General features: G+C 44.0%; 1 protein-coding gene across 1 annotated transcript in view; it reads right to left on the bottom strand.

The window, feature by feature from the left end:
• The window catches only part of LOC309563656 (transient receptor potential cation channel subfamily V member 6-like), a 62758-nt gene extending 46002 nt beyond the window's left edge, over positions 1-16756 (bottom strand). Inside the window, exons 1-7 of the mRNA XM_082268230.1 lie at positions 16653-16756; positions 15028-15125; positions 13730-13852; positions 12927-13067; positions 11597-11695; positions 8359-8531; positions 6908-7054 (exon numbers count right to left, since the gene is read on the bottom strand). Coding sequence (XP_082124356.1) covers positions 6908-7054; positions 8359-8531; positions 11597-11695; positions 12927-13067; positions 13730-13852; positions 15028-15125; positions 16653-16732 — 861 coding nt within the window. The 5' untranslated portion in view covers positions 16733-16756. The remainder of the gene's footprint in view (positions 1-6907; positions 7055-8358; positions 8532-11596; positions 11696-12926; positions 13068-13729; positions 13853-15027; positions 15126-16652) is intronic.
• Positions 16757-17338: the final 582 nt, after the last annotated feature.

Here is a 17338-nt window from a genome sequence, read left to right as displayed (position 1 = left end):
AAAGACATGAAAAATTCTATAAAAATATACTTTATTGATGTATCAATAATATAACAAAAAAAGTGATGCATATATTAAAACACCCCATAATGGGGAAATGTAAATTATGAGCTCCGGTTACACAGTGATATAAACATGTATCCCATGCAGTCTCATTACATAATCATAGCAGCATCAACCCCAAATCATGGAGAGGTGGGGGAGCGAAAAAGCACCGACGCGTTTCGACCTGTAAAAGGTCTTCCTCAAGGGGACTATGATATCTAAAAAGAACACATTATGGTTTAATTCACAGTATATCAACAAAACAGATCAATAATATTCAAATGATAGTGCGTTACATTTTACCATAAGAATGAGATCAGCAAGGAACCAAGGAGCAAATAAAAGATTCATAGCATCCTCCAGAGCCAGAAGGTACCATCATCCCCCGCCTCGGGTAGCAGGACCGGCGTAGGGGTCTGCAGGAGGTCACCAATAAATGCCACCAGACGAGGGAGCACAAAACACCTGAGAGGGGGATTGAGGGAATTAAGCTTTTTTTCAAGGAGCGACATGTTGTAAATAGGTGGGGCTGTGGTGTGGTAGGGATGGGGAAACCATTGGAGCCAAATAGATTGTATTATTAGAGAGTGTTTTTTTTTTTTTTTTGGGGGGGGGGGGGTGCATGTGATCAGCACAGGGCCAACCAGCACTGTCCAGACAGAGGGTCAGGGGTCTTGCAGCCTCATAGGACAGTCGGAGGCGATCGAAAACTCCTCCTACAAGCTTTAACTAGTGCTCAGACGGACACTGATAGAAGTCACAAGACTGCTATATACTGCAGTATAGCCGTTTACATTTACTAAAATAATTGCATTTCCTTGTTCTGTGTACTGTGGGAGACCAGATATAGTGACTGCAGGCTCCTGGGGAGACCAGATATAGTGACTGCAGGCTCCTGGGGAGACCAGATATAGTGACTGCAGGCTCCTGGGGAGACCAGATATAGTGACTGCAGGCTCCTGGGGATACCAGATATAGTGAATGCAGGCTCCTGGGGAGACCAGATATAGAGAATGCAGGCTCCTGGGGAGACCAGATATAGTGACTGCAGGCTCCTTGGGAGACCAGATATAGTGACTGCAGGCTCCTGGGGAGACCAGATATAGTGACTGCAGGCTCCTTGGGAGACCAGATATAGAGAATGCAGCCTCCTGGGGAGACCAGATATAGTGACTGCAGGCTCCTGGGGAGACCAGATATAGTGACTGCAGGCTCCTGGGGAGACCAGATATAGTGACTGCAGGCTCCTTGGGAGACCAGATATAGTAACTGCAGGCTCCTTGGGAGACCAGATATAGTGACTGCAGGCTCCTGGGGAGACCAGATATAGTGACTGCAGGCTCCTTGGGAGACCAGATATAGAGAATGCAGCCTCCTGGGGAGACCAGATATAGTGACTGCAGGCTCCTGGGGAGACCAGATATAGTGACTGCAGGCTCCTGGGGAGACCAAATATAGTGACTGCAGGATCCTGGGGAGTCCAGCTATAGTGACTGCAGGCTCCTGGGATTAGTATTAATATAAAGTGATTTGGAAAAAATAAAGTGCACCTGGCCATCTCTGGCCTCAATACTTTGCGTCACTGACCACAGTGTATGCCAAGACTTAAGGCCATTCATTGCGAAAGACGCCCCAAGCACCAGAGTGTTAAGCCAGTTCCAGTGGCAGGGCCTGCTGTAATCATACTGACTTCCAGCAGGCCACTGGTGTGAATGTCTCTGACCAAACAATCAGAAAAAGACTTCATGAGGGTGGCCTGGGGTTCCGATGCCCTGTGATCACAGCCTAGCACCGTGGAGCTCGATTAGCATTTGCCATTTAACACCAGACTTGGCAGATCCACCACTGGCACCCTGTGCTTTTCACAGATGAGAGCAGGTTCACCCTGAACACATGTGACAGATGTGAAAGGGTCTGGAGAAGCCATGGAGAGCATTATGCTGCCTGTAACATGGTTCAGCATGACCGGTTTTGTGGTGGATCAGTGATGGTCTGGGGTGGCATATCCATGGAGGGAGGCACAGACCTCTACAGGCTAGACAATGGCACCCTGGCTGCCATTAGGTATTGGGATGAAATCCTTGGACCCATTGTCAGACCCTACACTGGTGCAGTGGGTCCTGGGTTCCTCCTAGGGGACCGATAATGCCCGGCCTCATGTGGTGAGAGATTGCACCCAGTTCCTGGAGAATGAAGGAATTGATACCATCAAATGGCCCCCACGCTCGTCTGACCTAAATCCAATAAACATAATGTCCCAGAGGTGTTCTAAGTACATCCGACGCTGCCAGGTTGCACCTCAGTCTGTTCAGGAGCTCAGTGATACCATGGTTCAGATCTGGGAGGAAATACCCCAGGACACCATCCGTCCTCTCATTAGGAGAATGCCCCATCGTTGTCAGGCATGCATACAAAATACTGACAACCATTTTGAGTTGGTGCAATGAAATTTCAGCAAAATAGAGTAGCCTGCTGCCATATTTTTACTTTGATTTTCGAGGAGGGGGGGGGGGCTTTTAATTCAGACCCCTGTAGGTTGAGAATTTTTATTTCCATGAAACAATGTGGCATCCTTTCATTCCTAACACATTACCCAGTCCATACCAGTATAGATATCCAGCATGATATTTTTCCCCATTGAGATCTGATGTGTTTTCAAAGTGTTCCTTTCATTTTTTTGAACAGTGTATTATAATTTGTTTTCATACATATATTGTATATCTTTTTACATTATTATACATGTATTATATACATAATTTATTATTATTATTATTAACTTTCATTATCAATTTTGCCAATATCATTCTCAATTTCTATGTTACCAATATTATTTTGAGTATAAGTTGTTAATATCATTATAGGTTTTATATCCTCCTACGATTCGCATTTTTATACCAATATTATTTCCAGCATAATATCTTTTTTTTTTTTTCTACCATGCTTTTAACCACTTTACCACCGGAGGATTTTGCTGTCTTACGTCCAGGCCACTTTTTGCGATTCGGCACTGTGCGACTTTAACTGACAATTGCGCGGTCATGCAACACCGTACCCAAACGAAATTTACGTCCTTTTTTTCCCACAAACAGAGCTTTCTTATGGTGGTATTTGATCATCTCTGCAATTTTTATTTTTTGTGATATTAATAAACAAAAGCGACAATTTTGAAAAAATAACAGTGTTTTTCTACTTTGACAGTTAAAAAGTATCCAATATATTCAATTTTTGTCATATATTTAGGCCAAAATGTATTTAGCTACATGTCTTTGACAAAAAAATTCTCAATGAGCGCTTTTTTAACCGCTTTAAGACCGGAAGATTTTACCCCATTCCTGACCAGGCCATATTTTGCGATTCGGCACTGCTTTAATTTAATGGACAATTGCGCGGTCATGCGACACTGTACCCAAATTAAATTGACGTCCTTTTTTCCCCCACAAATAGAGATTTCTTTTGGTGGTATTTGATCACCTGTGCGATTTTTACTTTTTGCGCTATAAACAAAAAATTCGACAATTTTAAAAAAATAACAATATTTTTCACATTTTTTTATATGAAATTACCCCTCAAAAAAATGTAAAAATCAAAATGTTTTAATATTTTAGGCCAATTTGTTTTCTGCTACATATTTTTGGTAAAAAAATCGCAATAAGCGTATTTTGATTGGTTTGCGCAAAAGTTATCGCAGCTACTAATTACGGGAAATTTATGTCATTTTTATTGTTTTTTTTTTTAACGAGTAATGGCGGCGATATGCGATTTTTTTTTGGGACTGCGACATTGCGGCGGACAGATTGGACCCCTGAATGACATCTTTGACACTTTTGGGGGTACCAGTGACATTACTACAAAAATCAGTGCTATACATATGCACTGTTACTGTAAAAATGACACTGGCAGGGAAGGGGTTAACTTTTATTGGTGATCAAGGGGTTAATGTATTCAGCTATGCTGAATCCTGCAATCTGTCACTGCCTGTCACTTAGGAGATCCGCCCGCTTTGTTTACACAAGCGGGCGGATCTCCACACTCGATCCCCGACGATCGGGGAAGAGCGGCGGTGATCACCGCCTCTCCTCCCCTGGCTCGACTCCCGCTGTGACTGAATACAGCGGGAGTGAGCCTCCGGCGGCGCGCGCGCGCCGCCGAGAGAGGGTAATGTCTGGTGACATAGGTCTACGTCGCCAGATGATAACAAGCCACTGTGCCGCAGTAGCAGCACAGTGAGCAGTGGGAAAGTGGTTAAAGGAGAAGTACAACCAAAGTTTTGGGAGCGCACCCACTTCCTCAGAGCTAAGCTAAGGTAGCTTAGCTCTGAGGAAGAGGGTGCACCCCGAAAATACATCAGCTTGTACCCCTTGATGTGATACGTTACGTGTCCCTACTGCTAAAATTGTGTGGTTTTATGGCTTATTGATAGTTGATACTTTGTGAGTACCCACTTTTTATTGATTTTATCATCCAATAAATATCTTTGGTAATGCACTAGGTGCGTGCGCCTTCCATTTTGTTTTGTTTTTGTAGTACTTCTCCTATAGATCACAGGAGTGCAGATCGTTGTGCAATCATGTAACGCAATTTTAGCAGACAGTGGGCTGAAGCCCGCTGTCGGCTGACGTCACAGAGCCGGTCCAGGCTCGGAAAAGACCACGACCATATGGTGGGGATCTGCCTACATGCCTGGACTGGCGCCCGGCTCAGCACCTCAGCGAGCCGCTTGAGAGCCTGAGCCAAACACTCCAAAGTTTTGTTGTGCAATCATGTAACGCAATTTTAGCAGACAGTGGGCTGAAGCCCGCTGTCGGCTGACGTCACAGAGCCGGTCCAGGCTCGGAAAAGACCACGACCATATGGTGGGGATCTGCCTACATGCCTGGACTGGCGCCCGGCTCAGCACCTCAGCGAGCTGCTTGAGAGCCTGAGCCAAACACTCCCACCCCTCCACAGCTCAGCGCTCCAGTGAGCGAGGAGGGGGCAGAGCAGAAAGTCGGTGACTGGGAGTCACCAGCTCTCTGCTCAGGGTTCGGAGAACCAGTGTTTGATTGCTCGGTTCTCAGCCTTAGAGCAGGCAGGGGACCGATGCTGCATCCACCTAGAGAAGTATAATTTAAAAAATATTCCCATACTTCTCTTTTAATGTCCATTCACACTACCGCGACTTGTCAGCCTGACAAGTCGCGGTCCATTCTGTGCTACAGGAACCGTTCTAATAGGAGCGACTCAAGTTGCTCCGACTTAGAAAAAGGTTCCTGTACTTCTTTTGGGCGACATCGGAGAGACTTGCATAGACTTCCATTATATGAAGTCCGTGCAAGTCGCACCGAAGTCGGGGTGCACGCGACTTCACAGGTCGCCCCCGAAGTCGTGCCGCGTTAGTGTGAACCGGCACTTAAAGTGACTCCAATTGTTTTTTTATTTATAAATAACAAACATGTTATACTTACTTGGTCTGTGTAATGGTTTTGCATGGAGCCGCCTTGAACCTCCTCTTCTGGGGTCCCCCGCCAGTGCTCTGGGCTGCTTTTCTCTATGTGCCACCATAGAAACATGCTTCCTATGGTGGAACATGTGCAGGCGCGATCACAAGCCAGGCCACGCCCCCTGCTCTCTGGTCACTGGATTTGATTGACAGCAGCAGGAGCCAATGGCTCCCACTGCACTCACTGAGCCCAGTGGGTGGAGAGATAAAGAAGGGCCACTGCTCTCAGGCACAGCACTGGGTCAAGATAAGGCTCAGGAAAGTATAAGGGGGGTGGGGGGAGCTGCACATAAAATATTTTTTTACCCGAATCTAGAGAATGCATTAAGGTAAAAAAAAAACTTTAGTCTTTATGACCACTTTAATAGTATTTGATCTTGTTCCTTAGTTTTTAGAATCATGTATTACAACAATGTATATCAGAGAATTTTTCATCTATTTTTTGTTATACTCCAGCCCTAATAAAGGAGGGTGAATTGTAAAGCGTTTGTCTTTGGAAAAAAATGAGGCTCCAATCACACCTGATCGCGGGCAGAAACGCCACGATTCCGCCCTCAATTTCAAATCGCTGCAAAACGCAGGATGCATTTGCGTTGCCATTACTTCTTAATAGCACCCCAATCGTGCCATGATTGTAGTGCCGTAAATTGCGCTGCAATCACAACGAGCAACGCTTGTCCCTCAAAAAGGAACATGGGCTTCTTTTCGGTGACATCATCGCACGTTCCGATTTGCTGCGATTGCAGCGCTATGTACTGTGCGACAATCGCAGCAAAGTCGTGGCACAATTGGGGTGCTATTAGAAGTAATGGCATCGCAAACGCATCCCACGTTTATCAGCAATTTGAAATTGCGGGCGGAATCAGGTGTGAATTGAGCCTAAATCTGGATTTTAATATCATGGTCGGATGCAGCAATAAAAAAAAAAAGACAAATAAAGGTTTAAACCAGGCATGTCCAACCTGCGGCCGGGGGCCGCATGCGGCCCAGAGCCCCAGGCAATGCGGCCCACTGCCCCCTGACAATTTTTTTTTTTTGATGGGGAAGAAGGAATTCGGGTCGGGGGCAAGGCCACAGCGGCTTCCAACTAACTGTAGGCAGAGGCTGCCTCGGAAGGGATCATCCTCTAGTTGTGTTAAATTCATGCTGGGGGGCGCGCAGCGCGGGAAGGGCGCGACGGCATTTTATTACTTATATACTTTAACTATAGTATATATTTTATATGCGGCCCGGGAAAATTTCTCTACACTCAATGTGGCCCAGAGAAGCCAAAAGGTTGGACACCCATGGTTTAAACTCTTGCCCATTCTATCCACAACAAACGTTCTATTGGTTCCTTCCATTGTGATTACTCATTGGAAGTCAAATATAATCCATATGTACCTCTGCCTTCTTAGATGTCACCAGCAGGTGAAGGACTGAACATGAGGACCCCCAGGAGTCGATCTCAGTGAGGTCGTAGAGCGTGTAAGTGTTCGGGCCCATCGACTTCACAGTTCGGACTCTTTTTTTTAGAAGATGCTGAAACATCTAGAGAAAAGCAGATAAACAAAGTCTTTTTATTTAAAATTGATTTAATAAATTACTTAACGAGTAAAAAGAAAAATACTACATTCTGTGTTATCTATGTACATCGCAGGGATTTTCACAAACTTTGTTGCAGATTCCTATCACTCTGATTAATGCTCTCCTTGCCCGGCCTGTCAGTTTAGGTGGACGGCCATGTCTTGGTAGGTTTGCAGTTGTGCCATACTCTTTCCATTTTCGGATGATGGATTGAACAGTGCTCTGTGAGATGTTCAAAGCTTGGGATATTTTTTTATAACCTAACCCTGCTTTAAACTTCTCCACAACTTTACACCTGACCTGTCTGGTGTGTTCCTTGGCCTTCATGATGCTGTTTGTTCACTAAGGTTCTCTAACAAACCTCTGAGGACTTCACAGAACAGCTATATTTGTACTGAGAATAAATTACACACAGGTGGACTCTATTTACTAATTGGGTGACTTCTGAAGGCAATTGGTTCCACTAGATTTTAGTTAGGGGTATCAGAGTAAAGGGGGGTGAATACAAATGCACGCCACACTTTTCACGTATTTATTTGTAAAACAAATCGAAAACCATTTATTTACAATGCCTTGGAGTGTTTGTCCTAGGTATTTGGTTGCATCAATTCTGTTGTTTCATATTTTTATATATTTTTTTATTCTTTTTGTTTTGTTCTTCAGATATTTTATGTTATGAAAAGGAAAAAGATTTAATAAAAAAAAAAAAAAGAAAACCATTTATTATTTTCCTTCTACTTCACTATTATATGCCACTTTGTGTTGGTCTATCACATACAATCCCAATAAAATACATTTACGTTTTTGTCGTAACATGACAACATGTGGAAAATTTCAAGGGGTATGAATACTTTTTCAAGGCGCTGTATAAAGGAACTTTAAAAAGACTGTATGTCCCCTTTAACAGTATTCTGGTATTGATCTGTGTTACCTTTAAATAAATGTGAGCTTGAGCTTTTGAGTTTTAGACAGGTAAACGTGTGAGAAAGTGCCGGAAAACCACCTGCAAACCTTTTCAAAGCATTTTTTTTTTTTAAATAAATATAATAAATATACATATATAAATAAATATAATAAATATAAATATATAAATAAATATAATAAATATACATATATAAATAAATATAATAAATATAAATATATAAATAAATATAAATATATAAATAAATATAAATATAATAAATATATAAATAAATATAAATAAATGAACAAAATGAAAAAAAAAAAACACTATGTTTCTATAAAAATGGTTTGTAAAAAGTGCTCACAGTAACGTTGCCTTCAGCTGCGGCCATCTTGAATGGTGTCAGGCCTTCATTGTTCAAGATTTGGTCCAAATTAGGGCCTTTCTGCTTTGTGTCAAAAGACATGATGAGATTGTATATCTGACAGGAGAGCGTCTTATTGTGCTGCAGGGTTAGAATGTGCAGCACAGTGTTCCCTGTAATAAACAGATTGAAAGTGACAAGGTAAGGAGGATTTACATCTTCTGTCCACATGAAGTTGTATGGTAATCAAATAACTGTTTTAAGGGCTCATATATTTAATGTTTAAAATTGACCTAACGCCTGTTGTTGGATGTTTTTCATATAAATCAGTGGCCGCCAAACTGCGGCCCTTTGATTGTCTTTTGAGGCACTATTGTGCCCACTGCTACAAGGGACTATTTGTCCCACTGAATACATCAACGATGGGTCACTATCCCTCCTATTCCTCCAACTAATACCAATGACAGACACTATCCCTTCTGTTGATACCAATGATGGGCCACTATCCCTCCTATTGATACAAATAGGGAACTATCTCTCTAACGAATACAAATGATGAGATACTATTCCTCCCAATAATACCAATGATGGGGCACTATTCCTCCTACTAATACCAATGATGGGACACTATTCCTCCCACTGATACCAATGATGGGACACTATTCCTCCCAATAATACCAATGATGGGGCACTTTTCCTCCTACTAATACCAATGATGGGACACTATTCCTCCCACTGATACCAATGATGGGACACTATTCCTCCCAATAATACCAATGATGGGACACTATTCCTCCCAATAATACCAATGATGGGGCACTATTCCTCCCACTAATACCAATGATGGGGCACTATTCCTCCTACTAATACCAATGATGGGACACTATTCCTCCCACTGATACCAATGATGGGACACTATTCCTCCCAATAATACCAATGATGGGGCACTTTTCCTCCTACTAATACCAATGATGGGACACTATTCCTCCCACTGATACCAATGATGGGACACTATTCCTCCCAATAATACCAATGATGGGACACTATTCCTCCCAATAATACCAATGATGGGGCACTATTCCTCCCACTAATACCAATGATGGGGCACTATTCCTCCTACTAATACCAATGATGGGACACTATTCCTCCCACTGATACCAATGATGGGACGCTATTCCTTCCACTGATACCAATGATGGGGCACTATTCCTCTCACTAATACCGATGATGGGATACTATTCCTCTCACTAATACCGATGATGGGATACTATTCCTCCCACTAATACCGATGATGGGACACTATTCCTCTCACTGACACCAATGATGGGGCACTATTCCCCCCAATAATACCAATGATGGGGCACTATTCCTCCCACTAATACCGATGATTGGACACTATTCCTCCCACTATTTTTTTACACAAATCTGGTACTGAACATGTTCATTTTTGTTTAATGCTTAATGGATGGCTTGCTTGCACCCTGTGGTGGGTGGCTGGCTGGCTGGCTGGCACCCTGTGGTGGGTGGGTAGCTGGCTGGCTGTCTGGCACCCTGTGGTGGGTGGCTGGCTTGCTGGCACCCTGTGGTGGATGGCTGGCACCCTGTGGTGGGTGGCTGGCTGGCTGACAACCTGTGGTAGCTAGGTGGCTGGCACAGGGGCTGTGGGTGGCTGGCTGGTACAGGGCCTGTGGGCGGCTGGCTGGTACAGTGCCTGTGGCTGGCTGATACAGGGCCTGTGGGTGGCTGTCTGTCTGGCACCCTGTGGTGGGTGGCTGGCTGGCACCCTGTGGTGGGTGGCTGGCTGGCACCCTGTGGTAGCTAGGTGGCTGGCACAGGGGCTGTGGGTGGCTGGCTGGTACAGGGCCTGTGGCTGGCTGGTACAGGGCCTGTTGGTGGCTGGCTGCCTGGCACCCTGTCTGTTGGTGGCTGGCTGTCTGGAACCCTGTGGTGGGTGGCTGGCTGGCATCCTGTGGTGGGTGGGTGGCTGGCACAGGGGCTGTGGGTGGCTGGCTGGTACAGGGCCTGTGGGTGGCTGGCTCGCTGCTACAGTGCCTGTGGCTGGCTGGCTGGTACAGGGCCTGTGGATGTGGGTGGCTGGCTGGCATTGGGCTGCTGTGGGTGGGTGTATGGCTGTGATACACTCCCGCGAGACTAGTCCCGACTTCAGACGAGGCTGTCCAAGGCGAGGGAGGTGGCCTAAGAAGGCAGAATGACATCACAAAAATATTGGCAATATCGGCCAGTTCTGGGGCCGATACTGATATATATCAGGGAAAGTGCATATCAGCCACCGATATATCGGCCTTGTGATAATCGGTCTATCCCTACTTTCTTTGAACCCTGTTGAGACTGAACCCAGGTACTTTGGCCCATCACTATTTGCACATTTTCGAAATTATCAGAATGGTTGTGGCATGAACATGCATGTTCTGTGAATATACAATATATATTATTATGTATATATATATATATATATATATATATATATATATATATATATATATATAGCCATTGGCCCAGAGCTGTCACATGGTGGTAGGAAGAGTTCTTAGCCCTGTATATGCCTAGATTCACACATATGCGGTGCGGGAAATGCAGAAATCCCTACATGTTTCCTGCACCGCATTGCAAACGCACTGTGTTTGCGATCTGCTGCGGGTGTCAATACAAAGTTAACGACACCCCAGAAGGATCACAAATGCAGTGTGGTTTGCATGCACCAGATCGCATCATACAAAATGACCATGCAAACCGACTGTGGTGTGGCTCCAAAAAAGGTGCCTTTGGTGCCTCTTTGGTGTGATGTGGCGCAATTTGAGCCCATCCAAAATTAATGTGTTAAAATCCCACCGCACTGACTCGCATGTGAATTGCACAGGAATGTGGTACGGTGCGGGTCCTGTGCGATTCACATGCGGGTTATGGTGTGAACCGGGGCTAAGCTATGACTGGGGCAACTCAGTACTTAAGACGAAACAAAGGGAAGGCTGTGCAAATAGAAAGGGAGGTAATATAGCCACCCTGTTGCCTTACCCTAAAAGGACTTATCACAGGTTCACTTACATAGCAGAGCAAGGTTGGATGGATCACAATAGTCTGTGTGTTTCTGTATATTAGCTTTTGGGTGATAATATTACTATTGCTTATTTATTATTTATCCACTGGGCCAGAGTTGCCCTTTAAATCTCTCTCTTTTTTTAATGATCATCCAAAGGCATGACTCGGTCATTTCACTCACCCCAGCAGTCCTGAGCCCGTAGGTTTGCTCCGTTCTCTACCAGTAGTTTGACAATGTCAGCATTTCCCACGCAAGCAGCAAAACTTAAAATATGTTCCCCTGAAGAGGAAAAGAAGTCCCTTATCAATACATGTGGTTTCAGACAGATGACATCTTAGATCAGTGGGCATGTGAAGGCAAAAATGTAAGGGTGGGGGAGTATATAGAAGGTAAGTATCAGCAGAGCGAAGGGAGTCTTATCAACCGGTCATATCAATTTGAGCCAAATAGAGAAAGTAAAACATTTGCTATAAACCTTAAGAAACTCACTGTCAAGAAGGATGTTTGAATCTTTTCCATTACTTGCAAAAAGGATATGGACAATGTATAAAACATTCCGGTATCTCCAATGCTCTCAACAAACCCTCTAAAACAGCCATTCTCAACAAGGGTTCTGTGGAATGCTAGGGTTCCTCTAAAGATTGCTAGGGGTTCTGTGAGCTGTAGCTCACCTACTTCCCATCTGGTGCTGCCTGCATTATGCAGCCAAGTTAGTAAATGCTCATGGTGCTGCTCAAAGCAAAAGAGGAACCTCTTCTCTGGATACTCAGGACAGCATGTGCTGGCGTATCTGTGTATTAGTTCAGAAGGTAGAGCTATGTATCTAAGGAATGATCCCCACTCTCCCATCCAAACCATGTAGACCATAGAGTGAGGAGCAGCCTCAGCCTACACGTCTCTGCCAAACCATGACTCCTGACGTGTTTCGTCCCATAGGGACCCTATGACTAAACCACATTGGGTGGGGAGAAACAAGTCAGAGTCATGGTTTGGAGGAGACATGTAGGCTGAGGCCACTCCTCACTCTATGGTCTACATAGGCTGGACCGGAGAGCATCAACCTTTTTATACGTACATTGGTGCCTACATTATGCCGGGCCCAAGGCCACTTGGTAGAACCAGGGCCATGGGCACCAATGATTGTCTGTAATGGGGGCATGCTAACCAACACTATAATGGGGCATTCTGATGACTATCAAAGTAAAAGGCATTTTTCCCACAGACACCCCATAAATTCATTTTAGCAGGGGTTCCTTGAGAACCGAAACATTTTTTAAGGGTTCATTTGGGGTTAGAAAGCTAATAAAGGCTGGTCTACACACTACTATACACTCCTAAACACTTTGGGGGGAAAAACATGGATTTTCGCTTTACAATACATGTTCAAGCTGGATGCAGTTTAAAGAAGTAGTGTCCTCCGGCTTGCTGGTACCAGATTTCACCAGCAACCTAGACTGGACCTGCCAGCTCCTGATTATTGGTTAGTATCTGTATGACATTATTGCAATACCGAAATAGAAGAGGCCTTTTGGTTTCCTAACGAAGAAGCTGCCAGTAGCCCTTGGAGAAGACACATCTGCTCCTCGTTGTATCAGCATCTTCACCAAGTTCATGTTCTGGTTGACAGTGGCGATATGCAGCGCTGTCTGTCCTGTTGGGAGGAAACAGAAATCTTCAACAAAAGCTCTTCATGTGGGTAGCTATACCATACATTATGTTTCTTTAGGAACCCTAATTATAAAAGCTCTTCATTGCTAAAAAAGACGTTAGGAAGTGCTGGGATTTCCATACCACTTTATTCGGAAGGGTAGAGAAACCATATCTATTCAATAAGCTGACTGTCTCACGTAAAATAAGGTTCCCCACTGGTGGGAAACTATAAAGTTCAAAGCATAAATTATACAAGCCCCAGACCAAATGGTAATTCTTTATTATAAGGTCAAAGGTCACATACATTATCCAGCGTGTTTCGGTGGCCAGCAACACTTAATCATTGCTTAAATACTTATGGCTAAAGGGTGGAAAAAGTCATTACTTGAGACCAAATGGCCTGTATTTGGTGGCTCACCACAAAAACGGGGATCCCTCAGGAGATGACATTCACCTGAACTAAGTAATCCAAGTGTAATAGGTCAAAGAGGGCACCAAATGAAAAAAAGTCTTTATTGTGCAACTGGTTACTAAATTAATCTAGATAGTGCAATACTTCCACTCCCTACCTACATCAGTGCTGGCATCATGTCCTCTCCCCAATCTAAACCTCACTTCTCACAAAACTCTGCCTATGATGAAGCTATAGCCATGCATACTGACCTTGATAGAGCTCAGAGGTCATGGGGAGGTTCAAAAGATATGGAGCCTCATTTAGTAGGATCTCAGCTGCTTCCAGGTTGTCATATAGTGCTGCCATATGAAGAGCCGTTTCTCCAAGTGCCCCTAAAACAGACAAAGTGAATTGCAGTACAAGGGGATAAAATATTAGTAAACAACAGTATAAATTGAGTAAAATTGAGTATATATTTAAAAGGGAATTCTTTGGGAATCTGTAGGAGCACACAGGGCTTGTAAAAGTGTTCCTAATAAACCCTTAGAGAACCCTTAACCCTAAGTGAGTGGCATTGGGTTTGCTAAAGTATAAATATAAAAAAATAAAGGTCTTTTTTTTCACAAAAAATATGTTTTAACTGCTGGACTGGCCAAATTTCGCCCCATCAATGGCCAGCTTAAAAAAAACTTTACCCATACCAACTTGATGAAAAGAAAATGTCTTTTGCAAGGAACATGCAGTACATTCCACAATATTAATTATGCTACCAAAATGACTGTGTGCTGTAAATTGCCTCTAGTATTACTCCTGTTTCTTCTTGCCAGAGGCTGCCATTTTGCTGAAGCCCAGAGCCCCAGAACAGCAGAGCCCCTTAGGTTCCACAGTAAGTATAACAAGTGATAAGCCGCAGGCCTGTATTTGTGGGAGGAGCTAGCGTGCCTTTAAGACGCTGCTCCTCCCCTCCCCGCCTGCCGCATCTCACGCTCTCACCCCACCCACCTTCACCCTTTTCCTTGGTACACTATCCCTCGGGGGGCCCTCTTTTATTTACAGGCCTACCCCCTACGTCGGTTCCGGCACACCACACCGACTTAACCATATACGCAGTTCTAATCATCATTAATTAACCGACCACAAGTGATAGGCCGCAGGCCTGTATTTGTGGGAGGAGCTAGCGTGCCTTTAAGACGCTGCTCCTCCCCTCCCCCCTGCCGCATCTCACGCTCTCATCCCACCCACCTTCACCCTTTTCCTTGGTACACTATCCCTTGGGGGGCCCTCTTTTATTTACAGGCCTACCCCCTACGTCGGTTCCGGCACACCACACCGACTTAACCATATACGCAGTTCTAATCATCATTAATTAACCGACCACAAGCATGCTTTACTGCATATACAGACTGATTTTACTGTTGTGGGTTTAGTAACACTTTAAGAGTTCCCAAGAAATGCAACAACTAAATTCTAATTGACCACTCCTAGTAATTATACAACCATTGTATATGCATTATCATATATACCATTGCATATGCACTTCTTTCCATATATATCATTTTTCTCTAACCTCTCTGAAAAGGGTCGCATTTATCGGATGCTAAGATTTCCCTGAGAAGTTCCACATTGTTTTCTTTTGCAGCCTGAAGAATGGGCATTTCCTGGATCCTGGAACCCAAAGATAAACACATATTTAGACAGATTGCTTCACATTCTAATTGCTGTTTTATTGAAGTGTTTCCTATAAATCTATAAGTGAAAATAAATAATCTCCATATTTAGTTTATTTTTTTTTTCATGCAATTTGGAAAAAATGCACAATTAGTACCAGAAATATTCAGCAATAGCAGCTTATTAATATTATTATTATTTTAAAGAATTGTGTTTAAATTAAAAAACAAAACAAAAAAAAAAACAAAGAAATACTCATGATGAATGATCCCAGGAAAGCTGAAGGCATCTATTGAGTGCAGGGTTCTATATACCTACCCTTTAAGGGGACATTACCACAACCAATCATATACAATGATGAAAAAAGTGGAGCTTAATTCACCACAACCACAATTCCCGCAATTTAAAAAAAAGTCCAGTTGCCTTTTTTAAGCTATTATTCACTGCTCTCCTTTGATCAAAATTACACCACCCTGCTTGCAAAGTTTAAAAGATTTGATCCTTTTTTTGCATTTATTATATTATTCCCCCCACTGACACCAACGATTTGACATTATTCCTTCCAGTAACACCAAAGATGGGGTATTATTCCTCTCACTGACACCAATGATGGGGCACTATTTCTCCCACTGAGACCAATTATAGGGTTGCATTCCTCCCACTAATATCAATGACAGAGCACTATTCCTTCCACTGACACCAATGATGGGGCACTATTCCTCCCATTAATGCCAATGTTGGGGCACTATTCCTCCCACTGACACCAATGATGGGGCACTATTCCTCCCATTAATGCCAATGTTGGGGCACTATTCCTTCCACTGACACCAATGATGGGGCACTATTCCTCCCATTAATGCCAATGTTGGGGCACTATTCCTCCCACTGACACCAATGATGGGGCACTATTCCTTCCCCTGACACCAATGATGGAGCACTATTCCTCCCATTAATGCCAATGTTGGGGCACAGTTCCTCCCACTGACACCACCCATGGGGCACCATTCCTCTCACTGACACCAGTGATGGGGCACTATTCCTCCCACTGACACCAATGATGGGGCACTAATCCTCCCATTAATGCCAATGTTGGGGCACAGTTCCTCCCACTGACACCACCCATGGGGCACCATTCCTCTCACTGACACCAGTGACGGAGAACTATTCCTCCAACTGATACCAATGATGGGGCACATTTCCTCCCACTAATACCAATGTTGGTGCTCTATTCCCCCCCACCCCCCCAAATAATACCAATGATGGGCATTATGCCTCCCACAGATACCAATGATAGGGCCGGTTTCCCCCCACTGACACCAATGATGGGGCACTATTCCTCATCCTACTGACTGCAGGCGTTATGCAATTTTTGTTATTCCTACTGACTACCAAGCCTAAGGCATTTCTATTACCACTGGCCACAGTAGGGTCCACCTAAAGTGGTCCAGTAAACTGGTTCTTTGTTTAGAAAATGTGAATACCCCTGCTGTACACAACTCAGAAAATGTTTATCGACAGTATTACCTTCTTTGTTGTAATAGATCCATACTGGCCTCTTCCTCCGTCCATTCCAAGCACCCCATATGGAGGCACAGCTCATCCATTATCCTCTTCCTTATGGCGATACCAAATCTACAATAGTCAAAAACAGCTATCTAAGACTTCATAGGATCTCGGTCCATCTGTCTTCATGTCTACAGTGTACTATGTATTCAATTCATGGTGGAAACACAATAGATTTTACACTTTCCACGTTCCTCCCGGATGGTGACCTTGAAAAACACTTAGAAATTTTAGCAAGCAAGTAAAGTGGCCTAACCTGTTATATTGACAGGTTGACAAATAGGGTTCAGCAGTCGTGAAGTTAGAAAATTATGAATCTTTGGAAAAATTTGAAGCTGGTCAGACATGGCTCAAATTTTTGAGCCACGGGAGACGCAACTGAAGTCTAAATTGAAAGAGTCAGATGGAAAAAGTTGGCCAAACAGTGACTGCAGCCAATTATCCACAATCACTGTTCAGGTATTCTGACAGCTGCGGGTAGTGACAGATTCACCCATCCTTTTCTATTAAAAACTGACCACACTAACCAGGAGAACACATTGTGGTCATGTCTCTAGGTATGCTGGGAATTTAGCCTGCTCTCCAATGATCAGACTTGCCTGACACAGACCCCCCCCCCCCCCCACATAGCCATTGACTGTGAAGCT

This window comes from Pelophylax lessonae, assembly GCF_965119305.1.
Source record: "Pelophylax lessonae genome assembly, chromosome: 9".
In the NCBI taxonomy this organism is placed as follows: domain Eukaryota; kingdom Metazoa; phylum Chordata; class Amphibia; order Anura; family Ranidae; genus Pelophylax; species Pelophylax lessonae.
Note: the sequence above shows the minus strand (reverse complement) of the source record. Positions and strands in the feature narration are given on the sequence as shown.